Source organism: Neoarius graeffei, chromosome 4, assembly GCF_027579695.1.
Source record: "Neoarius graeffei isolate fNeoGra1 chromosome 4, fNeoGra1.pri, whole genome shotgun sequence".
In the NCBI taxonomy this organism is placed as follows: domain Eukaryota; kingdom Metazoa; phylum Chordata; class Actinopteri; order Siluriformes; family Ariidae; genus Neoarius; species Neoarius graeffei.
Window position 1 is genome coordinate 35,788,543 of NC_083572.1, and position 27,785 is coordinate 35,816,327.

Genomic DNA, 27,785 nt, shown 5'->3' on the forward strand with positions numbered 1-27,785 from the left:
CCCGACATGTATGTATTAAAACACCTCCACATTCCTTAAGGTCACTGTGTTAAGTGTAATTCCAAACCAAGTATGTACAAGTAAAAGATTATTGATGACAAAGAAAGGACAACAAAAACGCTTTAGTTTCATACGTCTTAACTAACCACACTTTAACTGACAGCCCTAAAAAGAAAAAAAATGCATTATTAAACACATTAACGTGACAATTTTGACAAACTTCGCATTAATATCAGTTTAGACAGAATAAGCTAGGCTACTAAACAACCCATTTATCTGTTGGGACCAATGAAACCCTTCGCGTAACTAATTTATTCAATGTAACAGATTCTTACACTGCACCGTTTTATTTTTTCTAAAGGTGTTGAATGATTAAAATAAATAACTGAATAAATCATACAATTTCCTGTGATTAACTACAATTAACTGCTTTTTTTCCCTTCCTGTCTGAAGTTTGTAATATTTACATTATGCCTGTAATACTTACATTACAGGCATTTAGCAGACACTCTTATCCAGAGTGACGTACAACATAGCCTGGGGAGCAGTTGGGGGTTAGGTGCCTTGCCTAGGGCACTTCAGCCATTCCTGGTGGTCCAGGGAATCAAACCGGTGACCTATTGGTCCCAAAGCTGCCTCTCTAACCATTAGGCCATGGCTTGCCCCTACTTAAATGTAAAATTATGGAATTAATGTAGAATCGGCACAAAAGAAGTATATGCACATTCAAACACTATTGTTTAATAGCATAATTTTAACTTTGAATACAGATTCTCTCCTGTGCATTACAGGTATCCATCAAGAACCATCAAGACCATCAAAACTGACTGTGAGTTTGAAAGGCGTATTTCTTATACACAGTAACAGAAATAATAACAAAACCCAAGTCTATATGTTAAAGGGCCAGTTGAATTTTGAAACCATCAAGGCCATTAAAATTAGATATCACCTTAGAAGGCAATAATTTCTTATATGCACTAATATACAGTGGTGCTTGAAAGTTTGTGAACCATTTAGAATTTTCTATATTTCTGCATGAATATGACCTAAAACAACATCAGATTTTCACACAAGTCCTAAAAGTAGATAAAGAGAACCCAGTTAAACAAATGAGACAAAAATATTATCATTTATTTATTGGGGACAATGATCCAATATTACATATCTGTGAGTGGCAAAAGTATGTGAACCTTTGCTTTCAGTATCTGGTGTGACCCCCTTGTGCAGCAACAACTGCAACCAAATGTTTCCAGTAAATGTTGCTCAGTTTTGCACACCAGCTTGGAGGAATTTTAGCCCATTCCTCCATACAGAACAGCTTCAACTCTGGGATGTTGGTGGGTTTCCTCACATGAACTGCTCGCTTCAGGTCCTTCCACAATATTTCGATTGGATTAAGGTCAGGACTTTGACTTGGCCATTCCAAAACATTAACTTTATTCTTCTTTAACCATTCTTTGGTAGAATGACTTGTGTGCTTCGGGTCGTTGTCTTGCTGCATGACCCACTTTCTCTTGAGATTCAGTTCATGGACAGATGTCCTGACATTCTCCTTTAGAATTCACTGGTATAATTCAGAATTCATTGTTCCATCAATGATGGCAAGCCGTCCTGGCCCAGATGCAGCAAAACAGGCCCAAACCATGATACTACCACCATCATGTTTCACAGATGGGATAAGGTTCTTATGCTGGAATGCAGTGTTTTCCTTTCTCCAAACATAGTGCTTCTCATTTAAACAAAAAAGTTCTATTTTGGCCTCATCCGTCCACAAAATATTTTTCCAATAGCCTTCTGGCTTTTCCACGTGATCTTTAGCAAACTGCAGACGAGCTGCAATGTTCTTTTTGGAGAGCAGTGGCTTTCTCCTTCCAACCCTGACATGCACACCATTGTTGTTCAGTGTTCTCCTGATGGTGGAGTCATGAACATTAACATTAGCCAATGCAAGAGAGGTCTTCAGTTCCTTAGAAGTTACCCTGGGGTCCTTTGTGACCTCGCCGACTATTACACACCTTGCTCTTGGAGTGATCTTTGTTGGTCGACCGCTCCTAGGGAGGGTAACAATGGTCTTGAATTTCCTCCATTTGTATACAATCTGTTTGACTGTGGATTGGTGGAGTCCAAACTCTTTAGAGATGGTTTTGTAACCTTTTCCAGACTGATGAGCATCAACAACGTTTTCTCTGAGGTCCTCAGAAATCTCCTTTGTTCGTGCCATGATACACTTCCACAAACATGTTATGAAGATCAGACTTTGATAGATCCCTGTTCTTTCAATAAAACAGGGTACCCACTCACATCTGATTGTCATCCCATTGATTGAAAACACCTGACTCTAATTTCACCTTCAAATTAACTGCTGATCCTAGAGGTTCACATACTTTTGCCACTCACAGATACACTATATTGCCAAAAGTATTTGCTCACCCATCCAAATTATCGGAATCAGGTGTTCCAATCACTTCCATGGCCACAGGTGTATAAAATCAAGCACCTAGGCATGCAGACTGTTTTTACAGTTTGGAGTTGGCCCCTTCCTCTTCCAACATGACTGTGCATCAGTACACAAAGCAAGGTCCATAAAGACATGGATGACAGAGTCTGGTGTGGATGAACTTGACTGGCCTGCACAGAGTCCTGACCTCAACCCAATAGAACACCTTTGGGATGAATTAGAGCGGAGACTGAGAGCTAGGCCTTCTCGTCCAACATCAGTGTGTGAGCTCACAAATGCGCTTCTGGAAGAATGGTCAAAAATTCCTATAAACACACTCCTAAACCTTGTGAACAGCCTTCCCAGAAGAGTTGAAGCTGTTCTAGCTGCAAAGGGTGGACCGACGTCATATTGAACCCTATAGATTAGGAATGTGTGGCAGCGGGGGCGTGGTCAAGCGCTGGTCTGTGACAGGAGGGCGGAGTCAGGGAAGGTAAGTGGCAGATTCACTACACCTGATGGCAATTAACCTGTTTGTGTGTGTCTTCCCAGTGACCGCGCCCTATTTAAGGAGGGAGAGCGAGAGCAGAGGAGCTCATCCCTGGACGAGACGCTGGTGTGTGTGTGTCTCTGTGCATTGAAACCATATAGATTGTTAGACTGAAAAGTGTGACAATAAAGCCTCTGTTACACCTGATCTCTTTCCTGCCGTCCTCTGTGCTCCACCCACACGTAGTGAACTATTACAGTGGTGCCGAAACCCGGGATCCAGAGTGGAGCACCAATCGATCAGCCCCATGGAGTCCTCCCCGTTCGCCAACCTGGTCCACGCCGTCGCCACGGCCCAGCAAAGCCAGCACCAGGCGCTCGTCACCCTCCGGAAGGAACAAGAGCGGCGCTTCGAAGCCCTGGTGCTGGCCCAGCAGGAAGACCGCGAGGCGTTCCGGCACCTCCTCGCGTCAGCGGGGTCCACCAGCGCTCCGGACGCGGGCCCGTCTCCCCTCACCGTCACCAAGATGGGCCCGCAGAACGACCCCAAAGTGTTCATCACGCTATTCGAACAGGTCGCAGAAGCCTCGGGGTGGCCGATGGAGCAGCGCGTGGGGCACCTCCTCCCCCTCCTAACGGGAGAGGCACAGCTGGCCGTGCTACAGCTCCCCGCCGACCACCAGCTGGCCTACGCGGACCTCCGCCGGGCCGTCCTCCAGCGCATGGGGCGCATTCCCGAGCAACAGCGCCAGCGCTTCCACGCTCTGCGCTTGGAGGAAGTTGGCCGGCCGTTCGCGTTCGGCCAGCAGCTCCGGGATGCCTGCTGGCAGTGGCTGAGGGTTGACAACCGCGACGCCGAGGGAATCATCGACCAGGTGGTGCTGGAACAGTTCATCGCTCGCTTACCCGCAGGAACCGCGGAGTGGGTCCAGTGCCACTGCCTGGCGTCGCTGGATCAGGCAGTCGAGCTGGCGGAGGATCATTTGGCGGCTGTTCCGGCGGCAGGACAGCAGACGGCGTCTACTCTTCTCTCCTCTTCTCTCTCTCTCTCTCCCCCTCCTTCTGTGTCCCGTCCTCGCCCCATTCCCCCACCGCGGAGATGGGGGCCGGCACCACCCCAGCCGGCCCGCCGCACCCGCGGTGCCCTCCCGTTTCTCCCTTCTGTGTCTGTCTCTCCCCCCCCTCATGTGAGTGAGCCCCAGAACACCGGTGCAGAGGGAAAGCCCGGGCCAGTTTGCTGGCGCTGTGGGGAGCCGGGCCACCTTCAACAACAGTTCACGGCAATGGAAGTGGGCGTGGTGGTTCGGATCCCCGACGTGCCAGAGGCCACCCTCAATCGGGCCGGAGCATATCGCATACCGGTGAGTATCCAAGGGGCTACATATCAGGCGTTGGTGGATTCGGGTTGTAATCAGACCTCAATTCGCCAAAGCCTGGTGCAAAACGAGGCATTGGGGGGAGCACAGGGGGTGAAGGTGTTGTGTGTGCACGGGGATGTTCACAGCTACCCTTTGGTGTCGGTCCACATCTTTTTCAGAGGGGAAAAATTTATAGTGAAGGCGGCGGTTAATCCTCGCCTTACCCACTCTTTAATTTTGGGGACTGATTGGCCGGGATTTCGGGGGTTAATGACACACTTAGTAGAGTGGGTCCTGCCATTTGACAGGGGGAGGTCCCGGTGTCGCTTTGGCGGGAGCAGCTGTCACAGAGCCATCTACGTCATCTCCGCATCAGAGTGAGGAGCTGCCGGCTCCTCCTCTCTCTATTGGGGAATCCCTTGCATATTTCCCATTAGAACAATCGCGAGACGAGACTCTGCGACATGCGTTTGACCAAGAGAGAGTAATCGATGGTCAAACACTCCAGCCGAACGCCACCCCGTCCTTGCCTTACTTCGCAATTATGAAGGATAGACTATACCAAGTGATGCAGGACACTCAAACTAAAGAGCGAATAATGCAGCTTTTGATTCCGAAGAGCCGCCGGGAATTAGCATTCCAGGCGGCTCACTTTAATCCCATGGCTGGACACTTAGGGCAGGATAAGACACTAGCCCGAATAATGGCCCGATTCTATTGGCCGGGGATTCGCGGCGATATTCGTAGGTGGTGTACGGCATGCCGCGAATGCCAGTTAGTAAATCCAGTGGCCATTCCAAAAGCGCCTTTGCACCCTCTTCCATTGATCGAGACCCCGTTTGAGAGAATTGGGATGGATCTCATCGGGCCATTAGATCGGTCAGCATGAGGGTACCGCTTTATATTAGTTCTGGTGGACTATGCAACGCGATACCTGGAAGCAGTGCCTCTGCGCAATATCTCAGCACGCAGTATTGCAGAGGCACTCTTCCGCGTTATATCCCGAGTCGGAATCCCGAAAGAGATTCTGACTGATCAAGGCACTACATTCATGTCACGGACACTGCGCGAACTGTATGGGTTATTGGGGATTAAGCCGATCCGCACCAGTGTGTATCACCCACAAACGGACGGTTTAGTGGAACGGTTCAATCGCACCCTCAAAAATATCATTAAAAAATTCATAAGTGAGGACGCACATGATTGGGATAAGTGGCTCGAACCCTTGTTGTTCTCAGTGCGAGAGGTTCCCCAAGCCTCCACGGGGTTCTCCCCGTTCGAATTATTATATGGGCGCAAACCGCGCGGCATTCTAGACGTGCTGCGGGAAAATTGGGAGGAGGAACCTTCACAAAGCAAGAACGAAATTCAATACGTTATGGACCTGCGCGCAAAACTCCACACGCTCACCCACCTAACTCAGGAGAATTTGCGGCAGGCCCAGGAACGGCAAGCCCGCCTGTACAACAAGGGTACGCGCCTTAGGGAGTTCACCCAGGGAGATAAAGTACTCGTACTGTTGCCCACTTCGAGCTCCAAATTGATCCCCAAGTCACAAGGGCCCTTTGAGGTTACACAGCGAGTCGGGGACATCGACTATGAGGTGAGGCAAACGGACAGGGGTGGGGCACTACAAATTTACCACCTCAACCTGCTTAAATTCTGGAATGAGGAGGTCCCCGTGGCGTTGGTGTCGGTGGTTCCGGAGAAGGCGGAGCTGGGACCGGAGGTTCAAAAGAGGGCATTGGCATCACGCACCTCTCCGGTCCCCTGTGGAGACCACCTCTCCCCGACCCAACTCACGGAGGTCGCCCAGTTGCAGACCGAGTTTTCGGATGTGTTCTCGCCCCTGCCCGGTCGCACCAACCTCATAGAGACGCCCCCGGGGGTAGTAGTGCGTAGCCGCCCTTACAGGTTACCCGAACACAAAAAAAGGTGGTTCGGGAAGAACTGGAGACCATGCTCGAAATGGGCATCGTCGAGGAGTCACACAGTGACTGGAGCAACCCGGTAGTCTTGGTACCCAAGGCCGACGGGTCGGTCCGGTTCTGTGTGGACTATAGAAAAGTCAATGCGGTGTCTAAATTTGATGCGTACCCGATGCCTCGTATTGATGAGTTGCTCGATCGACTCGGCACTGCTCGCTTTTATTCGACGCTGGATTTGACGAAGGGATATTGGCAGATCCCCTTGACTCCACTATCCCGAGAGAAAACGGCCTTTTCCACACCGTTTGGTTTACATCAATTCGTCACCCTTCCGTTTGGGCTGTTTGGGGCGCCTGCGACGTTTCAGCGGCTGATGGACAGAGTCCTCCGCCCTCACGCCACTTATGCGGCCGCCTATCTGGATGATATTATCATCTATAGTAACGACTGGCAGAGGCACCTCGAACATCTTAGGGCCGTCCTTAGGTCGCTGAGATGAGTGGGGCTCACAGCCAACCCAAAGAAGTGTGCGATTGGGCGGGTGGAAGTACGGTATCTGGGCTTCCACTTGGGCAACGGGCAGGTGCGTCCCCAAATTAATAAGACGGCAATGATTGCGGCCTGCCCGAGGCCCAAGACCAAAAAGGGGGTGAGACAGTTCCTGGGGCTGGCTGGCTATTACCGTAGGTTTATCCCTAATTATTTGGACGTCACCAGCCCGCTGACTGACCTCACTAAAAAGGGGGCACCAGATCTGGTCCAGTGGACGGAGCAATGCCAGCGGGCTTTTTCTGAAGTGAAGGCTGCACTGTGTGGGGAGCCATTTTTACACTCCCCTGACTTTTCTCTCCCCTTTGTGTTGCAGACCGATGCGTCGGACAGAGGGCTGGGGGCGGTTTTGTCCCAGGAGGTGGAGGACCGCCCTGTCCTGTACATCAGCAGGAAGCTGTCGGTGCGTGAGGGGCGCTACAGCACCATAGAGAAAGAGTGTCTGGCCATCAAGTGGGTGGTCCTCGCCCTCCGTTACTACCTGCTGGGGCGCCCTTTCACCCTCTGTTCAGACCACGTGCCCCTCCAGTGGCTCCACCACATGAAGGATGCCAACGCGCGGATCACCCGTGGGTATCTGGCACTCCAGCCCTTTAATTTCAAGGTGGTCCACAGGCCGAGGGCACAGATGGTCGTGGCGGACTTCCTCTCCCGTCAAGGGGGGGAGGGGGGGGGGGGGGGAGTTGGCTGCAGGCCGGACGGCCGCCCGGCCTGAGTCGGGCGGGGGGGGTATGTGGCGACGGGGGCGTGGTCAAGCGCCGGTCTGTGACAGGAGGGCGGAGTCAGGGAAGGTAAGTGGCAGATTCACTACACCTGACGGCAATTAACCTGTTTGTGTGTGTCTTCCCAGTGACCGCGCCCTATTTAAGGAGGGAGAGCGAGAGCAGAGGAGCTCATCCCTGGACGAGACGCTGGTGTGTGTGTGTCTCTGTGCGTTGAAACCATATAGATTGTTAGACTGAAAAGTGTGACAATAAAGCCTCTGTTACACCTGATCTCTCTCCTGCCATCCTCTGTGCTCCACCCACACGTCGTGAACTATTACAGAATGGGATGTCACTTAAGCTCATATGTGAGTCAAGGCAGGTGAGCAAATACTTTTGGCAATATAGTGTACGTAATATTGGATCATTTTCCTCAATAAATCAATGACCAAGTATAATATTTTTGTCTCATTTGTTTAACTGGGTTCTCTTTATCTACTTTTAAGACTTGCGTGAAAATCTGATGATGTTTTAGGTCATATTTATGCAGAAATAGAGAAAATTCTAAAGGGTTCACAAATTTTCAAGCATCACTGTACACTGCCCGCCAAAAAAATAAATAAAAAAGTCAAGCGCACACACTAATATTTCAATGGAGTGCCCTTAGCTTTGATTACAGTGCACATATGACTTTGTATAATGACCATGACATTATTCCAACAACCTTATGAAGTGTCACAATATTTATTTCCATCCAGTGTTGCATTCATTTTCTGCCAAGATCTTGTCTTGATGGTGGGAAGCTGAACCACTCCATAAACTCTTCTCTAGCACATCCCAAACACTTCCATTGGAGTTAATGTCAGACCTGCGTGCTTTGGCACGTGCACCAGACAGACTCTTGGGTGCGCCGAGTGGACTCTCGCATGCGCGCAGTTAATGAGGCACACCTGCACAGGATTAAGATGCATCAGCATGCCTATATAAAGCCTGTCTCAATGCACGCTCAGTGCAAAGTACTGCACTATGTTACATACGCATTACTGAGACTTATTTTCCTGTATTGATTTCCTGGTTTCCTGATCCGTGTTCCTTGTTTCCGTTTTGTTCTGTGCATTGGATATTCTGTTTGTGCCTCGCCCGACCTTTCGCTTGTTTCCCGTTTATGATTCTCTGCATACCGATTTGGATTGTTTGCTTGTTGTCACTATTTTTAATAAAACAACTTCTGCACTTACATCTATCTCCAACTGATCCCTGACAGAATACTTCGCCTAACCATGAATGTAGCAGAAGTATTCCAGTTCGCCAGTTCACGCCACTTCCAGGTTTCCATACCTCAGCCCCTAGCCTTTTTTTTCAGTGGCGTATTGGAATGGACCCCCGGTACCCTACAATGAAGTACATCATCCTTGGGGATTCAACCTGCAGTATGCCATTTTCTACACGGACCTATAAGAGCCCAAGCCTCCAGAACCTGTCTGGGTAAGCTGCATGATCACTTGGCTTACTGGATGACCACGCCGATGGGCCAAGTACCTCATAACAGTAGAGCACCCATGTCTTCGGAGCTCACAGACTTTTCTAGCCATGCTCTGATATATCTATGAAGTATTAGAGAAGGAAGACCCTCATGAAAATTTTTTTTTTTGGGGGGGGGCTGTCACGTCTGAGGCTGACACAGCTGCAGCAGAGGAGGCCACTGCTCCAGAGCTCCTCCTAGAGGCCGTCGATCCAGAGCCAATCCCACAGCCCATTCCACAGTCATTCCCTGAGCCAACACCTGAACCAGAGCCAGCACCTGAACCAGAACCAAAGACAGAGCTAGAGCCAGTGCAAGAGCTGAAGTCTGTGTCAGAGCCAGCACCTGAACCAGAGCATAAGCCAGAGCCACTGCCAGAGCCAGAGCTAGCACCAAAGCCAATGCCTGAACTAGAGCCAGCGCCACTGCTACAGCAAGAGTCAGAACCAGAGCTAGAGCCAGCGACCAAACCAGTTCCAGAGCCAATGCCAGCTCCAGCACAAGAGTCAATGCCAGAGTCAGAGACAATGCCAACACCAGCACAAGATCCAGTGCTAGAACCAGCACCAGAGCCAATGCCAGAGTCAGAGCCAGTGCCAGAACCAGCACTAGAGCCAATGCCAGAGTCTGAACCAATGCCAGCTCCAGTGAAAGAGCCAGTGCCAGAGCCAATGCCAGAACCAGCGCTAGAGCCAATGCCAGAGTCAGAGCCAGTGGCAGAGCCAGCTCCAGTGCAAGAGCTAGTGCCAGAACCAGTGCCAGTTCCAGAAATGGTGCCAAAGGATGACGGGACGGCCTCTGCCTCAGCCGGCTATGAAGACGACTTCATCGTTCTGCCGCCGCCTGGCCATGAAGATGTCATTGTTGCTCCACCACCACCCGGCCATGATGTCGTCATCGTTGCTCCGCTGCCACCCAGCCATGAAGATGTCGTCATCTCACTGCTGGGTCCTGACCAGGACAGGAGCAATGTGCAGACCGAGTCCAAGTCATGCCCAGAGCTCAAGCCCACATCCAGTCCTAAGTCTAGGTTCAGTCCAGAACTCGAGCCCATGCTTCAGTCCAATCCAGAGTCCATGTCATGTCCAGAGCTCGAGCCCAAGTCCAGTCCAGAACCTGAGCCTATGTCCAACCAGGAGCCCATGATCAGTCCATGATGCAAGCCTATGTCCAGTCCTAAGCCCAAGTCCTGCCCAGAGCTCGAACCCATATCCAGTCCAAAGTCCAAGTCATGTTCAGAACTCAAGCCTGTATCCAGTCCAGAGTCCAAGTCAACTCCAGAGCTCAAGCCCACTTCCAGCCCAGAGTCCAAGTCCTGTCCTGAGCCCAAGCCCCCACCTGAGCCAAGTCGCTGGTGCAACGTCAGCTCAGAGCGACGCGCCGATGGCATCCAGCATCAGGCCCTCATCCCCGGGGCCAGGAAGGATGGATTTACTTGGGGGGGAGGGGGTCTGTTAGACCTGTGCACTTTGGCACGTGCGCCAGATGGACTCTCAGGTGCACTCTGGACTGAGCGTGTGCTGAGCAGACTCTTGCACAGGCTCTGTTAACGAGGCACACCTGCACAGGATTAAGACGCATCAGCGTGCCTATATAAACACTGTGTCAATGCATGCTCAGTGTGAAGTATTGCACTACATTAAGTACACATTACTGAGCTTTATTTTCCTGTATTGATCTCCTGGTTTCCTGATTCGTGTTCCTTGTTTCCGTTTTCTTCTGTGCCTTGGATATTCTGTTTGTGCCTCGACTGACCTTTTGCTTGTTTCCCGTTTATGATTCTCTGCTCACTGATTTGGATTGTTTACTTGTCACTATTTTTAATAAAACTTCTTCTGCACTTAAATCCATCTCCAGCGGATCCCTAACAGTTAAGGTCAGGACTCTAGTGGCCAATTCACGTGAAACAATGATTCCTCATTCTTCCTGAACCACTCTAACAATTTGAGCCCTAACTTTATGCCCGTGCCATCAGGGTAGAAAAAAAAATCCATTGATGGGATAATCTGGTCATTCAGTACATTCAGGTAGTTAGCTGACTTCATTTTATTGCCACATAACTTTACTGAGCCCAGACCTAATCAGCTGAAGCAACCCTGGATCATAACACTGCTTTTAAATTTACTTTGACTTGTATTTCATTGGCAGTGTACCAGTACCAGTGTAATTTCATTACAGACAGTATGAACCCAAGATATTTCATGTTCTGTCTGGTTAACTTAATTTAATTTATTAATATACATCCATTCCTGCATTTCAGACCTGCAACACATTCCAAAAAAAGGTGGGACGGGTCAATTTAAGGAAAGTGATGAAGTAAAACAATTAAATAATGATGTGATATGAAACAGGTGAAGTGAATAGATAACTGAAATCATGATTTAGAACAAAAGCAATATCCAGGAAAGGCTGAGTCTTTGAGAAGCAAAGATAGGGGAAAGGATCTACAGTTTGTCAAAAAAAATACACAAAACAATTATTGAAATGTTTAAAAACATTGTTCCTCAAAGAAAGATACAAAGGGATTTTGATATATCACCTCTAAGGTGCACAATATCATTAAATGATTCAAGGAACATGGAGGAATTTTGGTGCATAAAGGGCAAGGGCACACGCCTAAGATGAACACTCAGGGTTATCCAGAAAACCTGAAGTAGCCGGCTAAAAGAAGCAGTAGGCAGGTAATGCTAATGTGCTAATGCTAAGGGGGTCTGGGGGCATGCCCCCCCGAAGAAAATTTTTAAATTTGTGTGTCTTCTGGTGAGTTTTCAGCTAATAAATTACCAACCATTTCCCTGTAAAATACTTGCAAACTATGCATGAAATTTCCCTCCAGATGCATACATGTTTGGCTTTCTCAGTTCCCCTCTGTAGTATGCTGCCTGGCTCTGTAACATAACTACATATGCTATGGCGTGGTTATGTGGTCCGGCTCAGCCAATCAGAGAATCGATCAAACAAATATGGTGTTGCTTCCGGTCATGACCCGAATCAAAGACAATTTTATGGTGAAATAATTGGATTTGCAGCAAATTATGGGCAGCGAAGATGATACAAATTACTTGAACATTGAAAGATAAGTTTTTTTTTCTGGGATCAAGTAGCCGGTGCAGACCATCTGTATAGGCGGAGAAAACTGCCGGTTGCTGGTGCTTGTGGACATTTCTGAGCATCCATGATCTCTGATCCCTCAGATGGCATTGCATCAAAAACAGTCATTCATTGATAGCTGATATAACCACATGGGTTCAGGAATAGTTTGGCAAACCTTTGTCAAGCACTATAATAAGAGAGTTACATCCACAAATGCCAGTTAAAACTTTATTCTGCAAAAAGGAAGCTTTATGTTAACTGTGTCCAGAAGCGCTGTCGACTTCTCTGGGCTCAGAGGCATCTGGGATGGACCATCACACAGTGGAAATGTGTATTGTGGTCAGATGAATCAGTATTCCAGGTCTTTTTTGACACCTTGTGCTCAGGCCAAAGACGAAAAGGTAGACTGTTACCAGCAACAAGTCCAAAAGCCATGGTCTGTCATCAGGCCTTTCAATTACATGAAACCTGAGACGGATAACATCGTAGGTGCCCAAATTAAAAAGGAGCCCAAATTAAGGTCAAGCGCCCAAAATATGCTACCAAAAGTTACAAAAAAAAAAAAACTGTTGCTTAAATAAACTTGGCTGCATAAAACCCAATGTCTTGACTTTCTTCTTTAAAAACACCGAAATTACCGAGAATTAGCATATATTTCTTGTAATTGATGCAAAATTCGCACAATTCCCATGTTGTTCCGGGTTTGTTGAACTAGCCGCAAGCCTCACGCAGAGCATGAATTCTCCATCAATGGCGATCGGCACGCCATGATTTCATGCAGGAACGAGACTCGCGTACCAATGACCAGAGCGGGATTTCCACATTAAGTAAAGCTTCTTTTTTCTTCTTTTATACTGTTTTATGGTGGTTGGCAAATAGTTTTTAGGTGCATTACCACCACCTTCTGGACTGGAGTGTGAGCCAGAATGTTTACTACCCTATTGTGCTAAATTCTCCTAATAATTCCTGTATCATTTAAAAACCGTGGGTTTCCTCCGGGTGCTCCGGTTTCCCCCACAGTCCAAAGACATGCAGGTTAGGTTAACTGGTGACTCTAAATTGACCATAGGTGTGAATGTGAGTGTGAATGGTTGTCTGTGTCTATGTGTCAGCCCTGTGATGACCTGGCGACTTGTCCAGGGTGTACCCCGCCTTTCGCCCGTAGTCAGCTGGGATAGGCTCCAGCTTGCCTGCGACCCTGTAGAAGGATAAAGCGGCTAGAGATAATGAGATGAGATTTAAAAACCTAAAAATAGTCCTATATCCCACATTATCTGACCTCAACTGCAATATCTCTCTGATACCTAGTGTCATATGATTTAAATCAGGTAAAAGACTGAATAAAAGAGAGCTATTCAGGGCACAACTGTGTGTATTTAAAATACAGCTTGCATCTTAAATACACACAGTTGTGTAAGTGTGGGTGGAATCAGTGACTTGGAGCTTGGTGCTCTTGTTGTTGATAGTCTTAGACACTGGCCTTTCATTTGAACGAAGATATTTTACCTGACTACATACTGTGAATTGCACTGCCAATTCTTGTGATGTGACTGAAAACCCTTTTGTGTTACAGGTGAGGTCTGCTACAGGTTTGTCTCTTTGATGGCAACAGTGCATAACTTGCTTTTTCATTCACAGGCTCCTTTCCTCCAGGCCTTCCTCAGGCCCCAACACATCTTAAAAATACTAACTATTGAAAAAAAAAAAAAAACAACAACCCCATGTGATCGGTGACATGAATGAAATTCTTCCTCCAATTCTCTCAATCCAACATCGCAGCCAATAACTCATCCCCTCTGAGACCAGTGTCTTCTTCCAGAACATTGATTAGAGTTGTTTTGGGTCTCCCAACGTTTCTTTTTGCATCTGGAGTCCATAAAAGAACACGACCGGCAGCTTCTTCGTGTCTTGCCACATGACCAGCTAATGTTAGTCTGTGTTGTCGAATGATGGCAGAAAGGTGAGGATAGTTACCATATAGTGAGTTGTTGGTGGTATGCGATTGCCAATACTAACTGTATTCTAATTATTTTTGTCATGTATATGTACATCAAGAGGAATTAATGTTGTAGACATTTTGCAATAAAGGTAAAAATAATTCAGAGATTTCTTTATTTATTCATAACTTTGTAGCTAAAAAAGCAGCAGCAGGTTTAAACACAGAGCACTGGGAAAACAGCACTTTGCACATGCAGAAAAGACCAAATTAACCTGTATCACGACAGAAAAAGCCAAATTCAGAAATACAGGGTGTAGCCTAAATTATGTAATTGAAAGGCCTGGTCATGGTATGGGGTTGTGTCAGTGCCCTTGGCAAGAGCAGTAATGCAGAAAAGTACACTGAGATTTTGGAGCAACATATTCTGCCTTCAAGTCAACATCTTTTCCAGAGATATCTCAAAAAGACAATGCACAACCAGATTTTGCATACATTACAAAAACATGGCTGTGGGAGAAGAGGGCGCCTGTCTTTTCTGTCCCCATAGAGAAAGTGTGGAATTTTGTAACGAAAAATATAACAATGACGGTCCCATGCTGTTGCACACCTTAAGACCTGTTTGCAGGAAGAACCAAACAGCAACCTCCGCTCATGATCAGTCAGTGCGTTTACATGCACATCCAAATCGAGCTACTGTCGGTAATCGAGCTAAGGGTCCCAGCAGGGGTGCCAGAGAAATCCAATCCTACATGCACACAAGGAAATCGAGCTATTGTGTGAGGTACATTGTGCACCCGAACCACAGGTGGCGCTACACGCCCCATCGTGTTGGTACACTTCCAGTTGTCGTCATGAAGAAGAGCTATTCAAGTGTATAAACAAAGTTATCAGTTCCGTGTTCACAAGAAGAATGACGACGAGGACAGCAACATCGAGATATATTACATTACATGTTTTATATATATATATATATATATATATATATATATATATTCTCAACTCCTTAAGCTGAATGAGCATGAACTCTATCTCCTCATTGCTCCAGAAGTGCACGTTTCTACTACTGTTGTCATGCCGACTGAGGCTGTTGTGTTTCCCGCTTGTGGTCTCGTCACTCGTCACTTCCAGAAGGGGCAGTGCTGAAGTAAGTAGCTTGACTATGTAGCTCGATAGGGTTTACATGCACTAAGTAGCTCGGCTACAATCGCATAATCTAGGTCGCATAGCTCGATTACGAGAAATCCAGTTCGGTTCGATTTCAGCCGAGCTAAGGTGTTTCCATGGCATTTAGAACTTCGATTTCAGTCGAGCTACGGCAGAAATTCGATTTTCTCTATGTGCATGTAAACGCACTGAGTGAAGCTAGTGTGGAAATGCTAAAATCTGCAGTTCCTCAAATGGCCACTTGAGGCTGGCTCCAAAAGTGAATCAATTCCCATAGGACCCCCCACACCCCACCTCACCCCATGTTAAAATGTCCAACTTTACAGCAAAAAAACCATTTACAGCCTCGTACAAAAAATGGTTTCGGTCTCTATAGCTAGTTTTCCCCTTCATGACAACTGTACGGGGAGTGAATTTTTATATAATTTGATAGTTTAAATTATATTGAGCCATACATTTATGCATAATTAGGGACGGGGCCAATTTGAGTGACAGCTGGGTTTGTATCATATTGTTAGATGCTAGCTGGCATTACCTCAGAAAATAAATAATTTCTGGAGCCTTGCCTATTTTCATCTGAGCTTTTCCATGCAAACACAACTTTGACACACTACTACACCTGTAAGTTATTTGAATTTGCTTTATTATATTGTACTTACCTTTCAATATTTTTAGCAAGCTAGCTATTTACCAAGCTAACGTTAGTTATCTAAGCTATTAGGGAAAAATATTATCGCTAAAGTTGTTTTTTTTGGGGCTTTTTTCACCTTTATTGGATAGGACAGTGTAGAGACAGGAAATGAGCGGGAGAGACAGACGGGGAGGGATCGGGAAATGACCTCAGGTCGGAATTGAACCTGGGTCCCCGGATTTATGGTATGGTGCCTTATCCACCTGAGCCACGACGCCCCCACTAAAGTTGTTTTTATTAACAATTACGGTCACATGCCTGGTGATTTTTTTTTGGAAAAAGGCCATTGAGGTTAGTCTGTCTTATTCTTTTAGTTTAGCCAGTAGTTTGTTGGCTAGCTTACATAGCTAGCTTGTTAACTTCAAGATTGGTAGGCGTGTTCCAGGTGTACTATTCCAGTGGTCAGGCTTCACTATCCCTGCCCCTTTCTCCATTTATGGACTAGCTAGGAGTTAGGCGGAGTCAGGCGCTGCCAAGATGGCGACACCTGTACCCTCCTTATTTGAGCTTCAGACCTGTTCTTCAGAAATCCTATTAGTGATGTCACAGAGGCTTTGTCCATTATTTTTACAGTCAGTGGGAAGAACAGGACAAAATAACCTGAAACGCTTCATCAATTGGTGCCTTCAGTCCCTAAACATCTTTAAGTATTGTGAGATGGAACGGCAACATTACAAAGTGGTAAAAGCTTTACCGTCCCAACTTTTAGTGAAATGTGTTGTAAGAATCAAATAAGTTTATTCTGAAAAAACAAAACAAAAAACAATAACATTTATGAGGTAAAACATCAAATAATGTGCCCTTGTATTGTTTTGAGTACAATGACGTCAGAGATTATTTACAACTCATTGACTTCAGTTTTAATTTCAATTTCAACATACCATCCTTTTTCAACATACCAAAAACCTTTTCTGATTTGGGGCTGTACAATTGCAGGTCATGAGAAGCGTTTATATAAGGCAGCACACCCTGAAGCCAGACCCTGTGAGGCAGGAAGTGCATCCCATGAATTTTCCATACACAGCAGCTTGTAATTACAACTCTGTTGCCTTCACCCAAGTATCCATGCTCCAACAGTACAAAATGTCTGTATGCTGCATGCCTGTATTGTCGCTGCTCCACTCCTGGCTCCTGGTCATTATTGATCCATGCAGCACGAGACAGCTGCAAAACCCCTGCATCTAATACGCAATGCTGCATATATGCCATTTTGCTTCAAGAGTTTTTAGGGGTCTGGCAGCAGCAGAGCCTGTTGACATTTCCCTGCATTTGTTGCAGGTGCACCAATGTGATGGTACCTCATCTGGGACATCAGGACTCTGGGGCACCTCCAATAACGTGAAAAGGTCAAACATTAGGCCTTATAGTTGTTCATAACCTTTTCCAGTAGTAAATCCTTGTGAGGAGATGTCCGAGAATGGATTTTTGCCTACAACATAAACAATTTGTCTTATTAACAATTTAGTTGGGCAAAAATCTAAATGCATCTGAAAAAACTTTTTATGGAGCAACATTGACAAATAATAAACAAACCCACATTTTAGCTGTTCTTCTCACCTGCAACCTCCTCTGGTCATCAAGGTCAACCTCTTCTTTGAACCTAACTCCTCTTCCTCGACCCTCTTGTTCCCACCTCCCCTCCCCCTACCTCTTCCTCTCCCCCCACTCTGCCTTTGCCCTATTTCACAGGAGGTTGAAGTTGAGGTTGAATCTGACAATAAAGCCATCGAAAAACTTTTGTAAAAATCCAAACTGCACACACCAGTAGCAATACATGAATTATACTTTCCAATTAAGCAAAGTAAAAGCAGGGTTGCAAACTGTTTATACTGTTCTGTTACTGTAGCTGTAGTGATCTGTCTCATGGCTAATGGGAAAACAATGACAAGCTGACAGCAGCGTGTACATCCCTGCCAATGTTATTTATGAAAGACTGCAATGTAGGCTGTAACCTTATTGGTGTTATTCCTGTCTCATGGAGATTTGTAGTTTTCCCGGATGACAAAAGTCACCTAACCTCAGTCCCGTCTCAGACTAGCATACAAATAAATAAATTCATCTCATGCCAAAATGTTTGGTCAGTCTTTGTTAATCTCATGCCAAATAAGCCTTTGAAAACTTGCATCCTTGTAAACCTCTCTCAGCTATCTTGTAATAAATTACACTACCTAATGTATATTATGTGCAATATGTGCCCATATCATGTCAAGTATACACATAGTCTACATTCAAACACTTAAACGTGCTGACTGCAAAGTCATTTGAAATTTTCAAAAAATTTTTTATTGCGCATGTCTTGCAAGAACATGCGGATCTCATGCGGATTAGATGTGATCATTCTGATGTGTTGAAGGTCACTTTTTAGGACTGAATATTCTACCTCTTGAGGTAAACAGTATGGCCCCACAAGGGATAAATAATAAAAAGTATTTAAATAACATTTTTGAGAATTTTGCTGTAACATGTTTTTTTTCAACCATGACACTTAAATCATCAAATTAAATATATATTAAATATCAAAAACTTTTTTTCTTCTGGGTCTCAGGAGCATATCATGCAGACGAGATTTGATTATTTTGATGGTCACTTTCCTCCATTTTGGGACCGAATAGCCTACCTCTTGAGGTAAACAGTATGGTCCTATGGAAACAGCCGAACGTGAGAAGCTTGAACTAATTAGCACAATTATGGAACTGTGTCACACCAAGATGGCAATGCGCAGAAAACATTGTGACTCTGCATTGGCCTCGGAGAGTTTTGAGTCGCAGGTATGTAATTTGTGGTGGACATTTGCGAATAGATTCGTGAAACAGAAGACGAATATATATTTTCTCTGTTACTGCTTTTGTGTTATCATTTCTTTCTCTATAAGATCAAAACATTAGGTGTATGACTCCATATTCATGACCATGGAGTCGATCCCATGCATTTTAAGGCTAAGATAGCTAAGCGCTAACTAGAATGATTTAGTTATCTGTCCAGAAAAATGACAGGTCATCTAACCTTGCTCTATCTTGCAGTTGCACTTGCTAGGAAGGCTTTCCTTTTCTTTAGCACAGGCTTTTAGCTGGCAGGAGAGCGGAGTCCACCATGTTTGCCCATGCTGACTTCTTTTGGTTAAAAGTAGGTCAAACACGCCCCATGGTGGTATTTGTTGCTCACTTGCTTCAGCAATCTCCGGAATTGAAAAATGTGGGACACATTTTATCTCGACAAAACATTCACACATAGGATACATGATGTGTGCAGCAACGAAATATCTTGAAACTCCAACAGCAATAGAAATAGAACATTTTGCCCAGAATTCAACTTTGCAGTCAACACCTTTAAGCAAACATGGCCTAAAAATGCAAACATGGCATTTCAACAAAACTAAAACTTTATGTTAGTGTTAATCTCCAATTTCACAAAAAAAACTATGCAGCTAATTTTTTTTTTTTGGGGGGGGGGGGGGGGGGGGTTGGTGTGTGTGTGTGTAAAATCCTGTAGTATTACTCTACCTGGTCAGTCGACATGGTTCTTTGGCTTCTGCTGATTCCAGATCCTTCAGCTTGTAAACAAATGCACGTGCAGAGGGGGAGCTCAAAGCACGACTTGTGTTTACGACAATGGTGCAAAAGTGAATTACACTCCAGTAACTGTAGCGTGAGACCAGGAGCAAGAAAAAAAAAAAATCTCACATAATGGGGCTTTAATGTACTTGCTCCCATTTTGGACCTTTTAGCTCTGCCCACATAAAATTGTGATCTTATGGATAATACGAGAAACCTGCTTTTGCAAGATAATCTTAGGATTTTTGGCCTATTGTCACAATTGTATTGTGAACCTACTCAGCAGATTGTGAAACTTAAGACTCAAAAACAATAAATAAAACTTTTGTAAACAACATGGTCCGTGTGATCGGATGATACACGGACCCAACATGGCTGTCATACATCAATAAATTCTAAGGAAGCAAAGCTGGATTATTCAAATAGCTGTAATTCATAACTAGATTTGAACCAAACCTGAAAGACAAGGATCTAAGGACATCTGAAAAGTCTGGGGCATAGTTATAGACTGGGGGAAATGCTAATCTGTAACTGGATTTTTTTTAAAGACAGCTAGTGATCCAGGGCCTCTTTCACCAAATACTAATAAGACATTTTAGCCCCAAAACTGGTTGTGTCTGCCAGGATGTTGAGACATTTCTCAAGCTCTTTCAATAACACAGTGAGCCCAAACATACTATTCCATATTAAATTAGCACGGAAATGTTTGCAGGAACACACAGTTAACCTGGGCACCTCAGTTCTCTGATTTGAACTCCTTTGAAACATGTAATCTGTTTCACATACATAAGAATATGAAGAACATGTGTACATCATCAGTGCTGTTATGGTTAAGGGACGTTTCAACAAATATTAAAATGTGTGGTGGCATAACAATTAAACCAGTGTTTTACAAAAAAAATGTATTCCCTAAGAAAAACATTTTCATTTTATATATATTATGCAATATTATATCAATCATACAACATCCTGATTCATTTAATCTCAAAATACAACCCCTGGCTAAAATACGGAATCGCTACACTTGGAGGATGTTCAGTCAGGTTTTTTTTTTTTTTTAATTTTGTAGCATAAATAAATAAATAAATGACAAAACTATTTTTGTTTAACTTTTTTAACAGCTGAACATTTTGGGGTTGTAAAACATACCTCAAACAAATTAAATTGAATTGCTGTAATTAGTGTCAATTTTTTTTTCCTGATCAAGTAGAAGAAAAAAATTATGGCATCACTCAATGATGAGGGAAAATATGAAATCAACCAAAAATAAATAAAAATCACAATTAGTACTTTGTTGCACTTCCTCAGGCCTTTATGACAGCTTGAATTCTTTAAGGCATGGACTTCACTAATGAAAAACAACATTTTATATCAGGCAGAAAGAAAAGAAAGAAAGAAAGCTTTATTTGTCACATGTACACTTCAAGCACAGTGAGATTCATCCTCTGCATTTAACCCATCTGAAGCAGTGAACACACACGCACACATACCCAGAGCAGTGGGCAGCCATACTACAGCACCTGGGGAGAAGTCAGGGGTTAGGTACCTTGCTCAAGGGCACTTCAGCCCAAGGCCAGCCCACAACCTAACTGCATGTCTTTGGACTGTGGGGGAAACTGGAGCACCCGGAGGAAACCCACGCAGACATAGGGAGAACATGCAAACTCCACACAGAAAGGCCCCTGCCGGCCGCTGGGCTCGAACCCAGAACCTTCTTGCTGTGAGGCAACCGTGCTAACCACTACACCACCGTACCGCCCTAACAGGTTCCAACTTTATCATATAGCTGTTGACAGATCGGCTTTACAGAATGGAGCCTTGTTATGGACCTTTTTTTTTTTTTTTTTCAATTTCCACCATAAATTTTAAATCGGATTGAGATCTAGACTGTTTGCTGGCAATTGTCAATGAGTTGATATGCCTTTGCTGAAGAAAAGTTTTAACCCTCTTTGCTCTGTGGCAAGATGCATTATCATCCTGAAAAATGATTTCATCACCAAACCTATTTTCTCTTGACGGAATGGAAAAAGTGTCCAAAATTTCAATGTACAGTACATCTGTGCATTTACTGTGAAGGTAATGATGACCATCGCTCCTGGTCCTTTACCTGACATGCAACCCCATAACATCAATGACTGCAGAAATTTGCTCATTTTCTTCAGGCACTCATTTTTCATTCATTAATAGGTCTTTATTGCAGAAGATAAAATCACATATCTTATATTACAATATAAACTAAACACAAAAGATTACAGATGAATAAAAATAATATAAAGCTAAAGATTTCTAATATAATATGTAATACTAAAATATAAAAATCTTTATATTTCTCTTTGGAATGGCACAAGACAAAATTTCCAGCATAATCTCCTTAGCCAGTGCAGATTCATGATTCATCACTGAACATCACTTTCATCCAATCATCCACGACGACTTCTCTTTAGCCAACTGTAACCTTGTTTTCTTCTGTTTAGGTGTTAGTGATGGTTTAGTTTAGCTTTTGTGTAAGTAAATCTTATTTCCTTCAGCAGATTTCTTACAGTTCAGTCAAACATTGACTCCCATTTCTGCTGATTTGTTTTGTTGTGCATTTTCTATTTTCAAGGCATACTGCTTTGAGTTTTCTGTCCTGACACTTTGATGTCTTCCATGGTCTACCCGTACTGTATATTTTACAACCTTCCCATTTTGTTTGTATTTGCTCTAGATTTTAGACAGCTGACTGGAAACAACCAACATCTTTTGCCACACTCCGTGTTGAATTAGCTTCTTGAAGGAGTTTTATAATCCTTTACATTATTTCAACTAACAGCTCTCTTGTTGGGGCCATGTTTCCTTTCAATCAGCCAGGTGCAACCTGCAAGTCCGTCCGTCCGTCCGTCCATCCATCCATCCATTATCTGTAGCCACTTATCCTGTTCTAGAGGGTTACAGGCAAACTGGAGCCTATCCCAGCTGACTACGGGCGAAAGGCGGGGTACACCCTGGATAAGTCGCCAGGTCATCGCAGGGCCATTCACACTCACACCTACGGTCAATTTAGAACCACCAGTTAGCCTAAAGGCCAATTTATGCTGACAACCCAGTCCTCGCAGACGGTGTCGCAGACAGTGTCTGCGTAGCCCCCCCACCTTCACAGACGCTCTGCGCACACCTCCCAAAAATTGTGACCACCGCAGAAGCCTCGCAGACAGCGCCACAGACAAGAGGGCTCTGATTGGTCCACTCTACCCGCTGTACACGCACTTCCGCTTCCCTACTTTCCCGGTTTGTTTTGTTTTCACGACCGGCATTTTTAAAAACACGAGCGAAGATGGAGCAGCACGAAGAGCGGTTGATCAAGGAAGTGAGGAAGTACGTACATCTATACGACTCCAGTTCTAGTCATTATAAGTAACCGGAGGATAAACACTCCACTAACCACACCCACCAACTACTCCTAGTGACTTCACGCCCCCTTGCGTTGTGCCGGTGAATAACATTGCGCACGCCTATTAATCCCCGCTCAACAATAAATTACAACTGTCTGCGAAAAGCTATCTGCGAAAGCCTTGTCGCACGAGCATGCAGAGGCCTTAACCTGCATGTCTTTGGACTGTGGGGGAAACCGGAGCACCCGGAGGAAACCCACGCGGACACGGGGACAACATGCAAACTCCGCACAGAAAGGGCAACCTGCAAGCACTGTCTCTTAATGACAGATTAAGTTGCATATTTAGAATTGTGCAGGTATTTGTTTTAGAAATGCAAATTACAAGGTGATTCCATTATTTTTTTCTTCATCATTGAGTGATTCTCATCTCATTATCTCTAGCTGCTTTATCCTGTTCTACAGGGTCGCAGGCAAGCTGGAGCCTATCCCAGCTGACTACGGGCGAAAGGCGGGGTACACCCTGGACAAGTCGCCAGGTCATCACAGGGCTGACACATAGACACAGACAACCATTCACATTCACACCTACGGTCAATTTAGAGTCACCAGTTAACCTAACCTGCATGTCTTTGGACTGCACCTGGAGGAAACCTACGCGGACACGAGGAGAACATGCAAACTCCACACAGAAAGGCCCTCGCCGGCCACGGGGCTCGAACCCGGACCTTCTTGCTGTGAGGCGACAGCGCTAACCACCACACCACCGTGCCACCAAATATATGTGAGTGATTCCACGCTTATGGGTACTGAAATGGGGACATGAACTTATTTTTAAAAATTCACCTAAAACCATTTCTTTTTTTTACCATCAGGTCACAAAACATGTAATCTTTAATGAATGATATGAGTGATTCCACGCTTATGGGTACTGAAATGGGGACATGAACTTATTCACCTAAAACCATTTCTTTTTTTACCATCAGGTCACAAAACATGTAATCTTTAATGAATGATATGTTAAAAGATAACTTTAATTTTCTGAGATGTAATAAAAACATATTTATATGCCAAAGTCAGAACGTAACAGAAGTGTTGTGGACATATATATTCTCAATTTTAACAATGTAGAATTACTTTTTGAAACATAGGAAGGTGATGTTTTAGCAAATATAATTAATAAACATGTGTAGTAGAATAAACATACACATTCTTTCAATAAGATTAACATGGTATATAGCTAGATTGTAATTAATTTGTAACAGACGCGAGATGGACAATCGTAACAGAAGTAATGTAACAGACATCATTTTGGAACTCATAGGCTTGACTTTGGCATATAAATATGTTTTTATTACATCTCAGAAAATTAAAGTTATCTTTTAACATATCATTCATTAAAGATTACATGTTTTGTGACCTGATAGTAAAAAAAGAAATGGTTTTAGGTGAATAAGTTCATGTCCCCATTTCAGTACCCATAAGCGTGGAATCACTCATATGTTAAAAGATAACTTTAATTTTCTGAGATGTAATAAAAACATATTTATATGCCAAAGTCAGAACGTAACAGAAGTGTTGTGGACATATATATTCTCAATTTTAACAATGTAGAATTACTTTTTGAAACATAGGAAGGTGATGTTTTAGCAAATATAATTAATAAACATGTGTAGTAGAATAAACATACACATTCTTTCAATAAGATTAACATGGTATATAGCTAGATTGTAATTAATTTGTAACAGACGCGAGATGGACAATCGTAACAGAAGTAATGTAACAGACATTTTGGAACTCATAGGCTTGACTTTGGCATATAAATATGTTTTTATTACATCTCAGAAAATTTAAGTTATCTTTTAACATATCATTCATTAAAGATTACATGTTTTGTGACCTGATGGTAAAAAAAGAAATGGTTTTAGGTGAATTTTTAAAAATAAGTTCATGTCCCCATTTCAGTACCCATAAGCGTGGAATCACTCATATATATATATATATATATATATATATATATATATATATATATAAAATCATTAATTACAAGTTTCATTTACAGCAGTGTAATTTTAGGTATGTTTTACAAAGCCAGAATGTTCAGCTGTTTAATAAAAATAGTTTTGTGTCATATCTGTGATTTTTTTTTTGTGTGTGTGTGTGTGTGTGCTACAAAGTTAAAAATGCTGAATGAACATCCCCAAGAGTAGTGATTCCATATTTTTGCCAGGGGTTGTATCATTTAAATTTATCATCTAATAATAATAATAATTTTTTATTTAACCCAGGTTTTAGTAGCTGGCATCAAAGCATGGAGCAACCAAAAATTAATTCCATAAACACTTAAAAGTGATTCCCCCCCAAAAAAAATATATTTAACAGTAAATTTTACTGAAATGAACAACCTCAGGCAGTTCTTGGCTAGGATTAACAGTTCTAATGTGTTAAAACGTGTTAGGATTAACTCCTAGCAAGCTAAAATCAATACTAGCAAGCTAGCGTTCAAGGAGTCTGAGTTGTGTCGCTGTGTTAGGCAGCGCTAACTGCAAGCGTGTTAGAAATGGCCACTTACCCCGTATCTATATTAGTACAATTTAACTCCAACGACAGAAAGAAATGAACGAAATAGATAGTATTTTTCAGAGTGCCTATTTACCAATGGGAACAGACAGGAAGTGAAGCTTTACTTTATTTTTTTGGCACTTGTAGTCTGCTGTAAGTTTCTCGTAGGTCATGAATAAGTGTAGTGCAGTGGTGAACACACTCGGTTTCCCATGCTGCACTGAACGAAAGGGTGGGAAGTGGTTCCTCTCAACTGAAAATGGCGGCTCCCTTAACACTAGTCTTGATTTTAGCAGTAACAATAAGAGCAGCGTTATTTCGGTCTAGTTTGGCGACACTAATCTCTGACAGGGTTGAAGTTGTATCGCCTCTAAATTCGTGGAAGAGAGGTACTGTAGCATATGTTGGGTTTTCAGCAGATCTTAGCTAAATTTCTTCTCTAACTTGCATGTCTTTTGAACAACACAGCCAGCAGGAATTCCATTGAGTCGCTGTAATTCCAGAAGATGCTATCTACTTGGTTTCTAAAATAGTTTTTAAATAATATTTGTGTTACTGTAGTTGTGGAGGGTCTTGCTTTGCTGGATCTGGGAGTCTCACCGTATTCGGGAGATGTATTTCATGAAGTGAGTATATGGTAATATACCTTACTGCTGTTACATCCTTTTGCATTACAATCAGGGTACGCAAGCTAAAAATCACATTGAACACTTATCTTCAATATCAAAAGGCTTGACTAAATAAACTTGGTTGTTTTATTGTAGCCCTGTGATAGCTCTATTTACCATGCAAAAAAAAAAAAAATTGGTGATAACGTTATTTTTGGTGAATGTATGGCAATATATGTCCAAAATTACTCGTGTCATTTAGAAAAAGTGCTTTTTGACCACAGGTAGCTCCAAAAGGGATGCACTTAAATCATTCTTTATACCATAAAACAAATATTTGGTTCCATATCATTGGAAACATAGTTAAGTTTTAATGTTGAATGCCAGTAAGTTTTCAGACTATTTTGATCAAATTAGTATGTAATTGTGTAAAAAAAAAATGTCCTCTCCGAGACAGCTAATTTTTCCAATATAAAATAACATATCTAAAATGATTATTTTCATCCTAAAATGTGGTCAAGATATTGGGACATAAATATTAGAGACAACTAACACAAAGCTTACAGCCTTATATATAAAAGCACTATGGAAGTAGTGGATTCTGAATTGTCAAAAAAAATGTCATCTCCGAGAATCACTTCATTTGTTTCTCCCAGCCCTGCTTAAAGCTACACTCAGGGATGAGAATTTTCCACGCATCTGCAGAATTCCGAGTTTTTCCTGCTGAAAATGTCATTTTTGTGAAACGTGTAAATCCGTTGAGAAAATTTCAGGGGGGTTAGGGTTCGGCGCAAGGCGAGGCTTGTGGTGGCACAAGCAGGCAGGACGGACCGACCGACCGCCAACCAGCCAGCATCTTTCGGCAACGCTCATCACAAAATTAGTTGCAGATGTGATAACGGAAATCGTCATTGCTTTCTTCAATATTTATGCTAACGACAACGCATGACGATTTCCGGCAACGTTTTGGCGCTAGTTTCATCTCACTTCTACAATTCACGGAGAAACAAGCTATACGTACATGGTTTTGATCACTTCTTAAGTGCTAGTCATTTTGGTTAGTTTTCAAAGTTACTTCGCCAATATGGCGAAAGTTTTGGACCGCAAAAATGAGGATCGTGCCAGGGAAATCGATAAATCGAACGGGATAAAGAACTGTTTCCAATGGGCATGGCTCGATATTAGCGTTACCGTGCAGATAGGGACACAAACTGTGACGATGTGCCTGATGGAACATATCTGAAAAGTGGATGTGCCGGGAAAGGTTCTGTGTATTCTGTGCTCAGATATGATCAATTATGGAAACAGAGGAGCTAGAAACATCCAGGAGCACATCAAAACAAAAAGCACAAAGGTACGTTTTACTTAAATTGTCAAAGATAGAGTCAGGAGGAATCTAATATATCGTTACGGTTACCTCCATTATCGCTCACTATATATATAGAATATATATAAAATTATATCTGTAGGGATTTGTTATCTTAAAGTTTATAAACATTTTAAACCATCATTGAATTTGAAAACATTCATATATAAAATGTGGGAAAGTTGGCGGACATTTCAGAGTTTTTTTTAAATGTCCCATTCTCATCCCTGTACACTTAATCTTGTTATAATACAAACTATTACACATGCCTATGTTCATATGTGTATTAATTTCCAAAAGTGCAGATTTGATAGTTTTTTTTTTTTATTTGAATTTTGGACCCCTGTGACACAAACTTTGTACCCTGATTGTAAAACAACCCTTATGTTACTGTGTGAACGCCCGACTTTAAAGCAAGAGTTTTGGCCAGAAAAGTTATTATAAGTAACTTGTA

General features: G+C 43.5%; 2 protein-coding genes across 9 annotated transcripts in view; one reads left to right on the plus strand and one right to left on the minus strand.

The window, feature by feature from the left end:
- si:dkey-6e2.2 (uncharacterized) overlaps positions 1–25,549 on the minus strand; it is an 84,219-nt gene extending 58,670 nt beyond the window's left edge. For 3 of the 8 annotated variants that reach the window (XM_060919193.1, XM_060919191.1, XM_060919186.1), the window contains exons 1-2: positions 19,375–21,632; positions 16,774–17,303 (exon numbers count right to left, since the gene is read on the minus strand). In XM_060919193.1, the coding sequence (XP_060775176.1) occupies positions 16,774–16,815 (42 nt within the window). In that variant the 5' untranslated portion in view covers positions 16,816–17,303; positions 19,375–21,632. Of the gene's footprint in view, positions 1–16,773; positions 17,304–17,411; positions 17,507–19,374; positions 21,633–25,367 lie in introns of those variants that run through there. The other 5 variants (XM_060919187.1, XM_060919188.1, XM_060919189.1 and 2 more) reach the window with 5 other exon arrangements.
- A 22-nt stretch (positions 25,550–25,571) lies between these two features.
- The window catches only part of pigu (phosphatidylinositol glycan anchor biosynthesis, class U), a 78,127-nt gene continuing 75,913 nt past the window's right edge, over positions 25,572–27,785 (plus strand). Inside the window, exons 1-2 of the mRNA XM_060919185.1 lie at positions 25,572–25,746; positions 25,919–25,983. Of these exons, the coding sequence (XP_060775168.1) occupies positions 25,617–25,746; positions 25,919–25,983 (195 nt within the window). The 5' untranslated portion in view covers positions 25,572–25,616. The remainder of the gene's footprint in view (positions 25,747–25,918; positions 25,984–27,785) is intronic.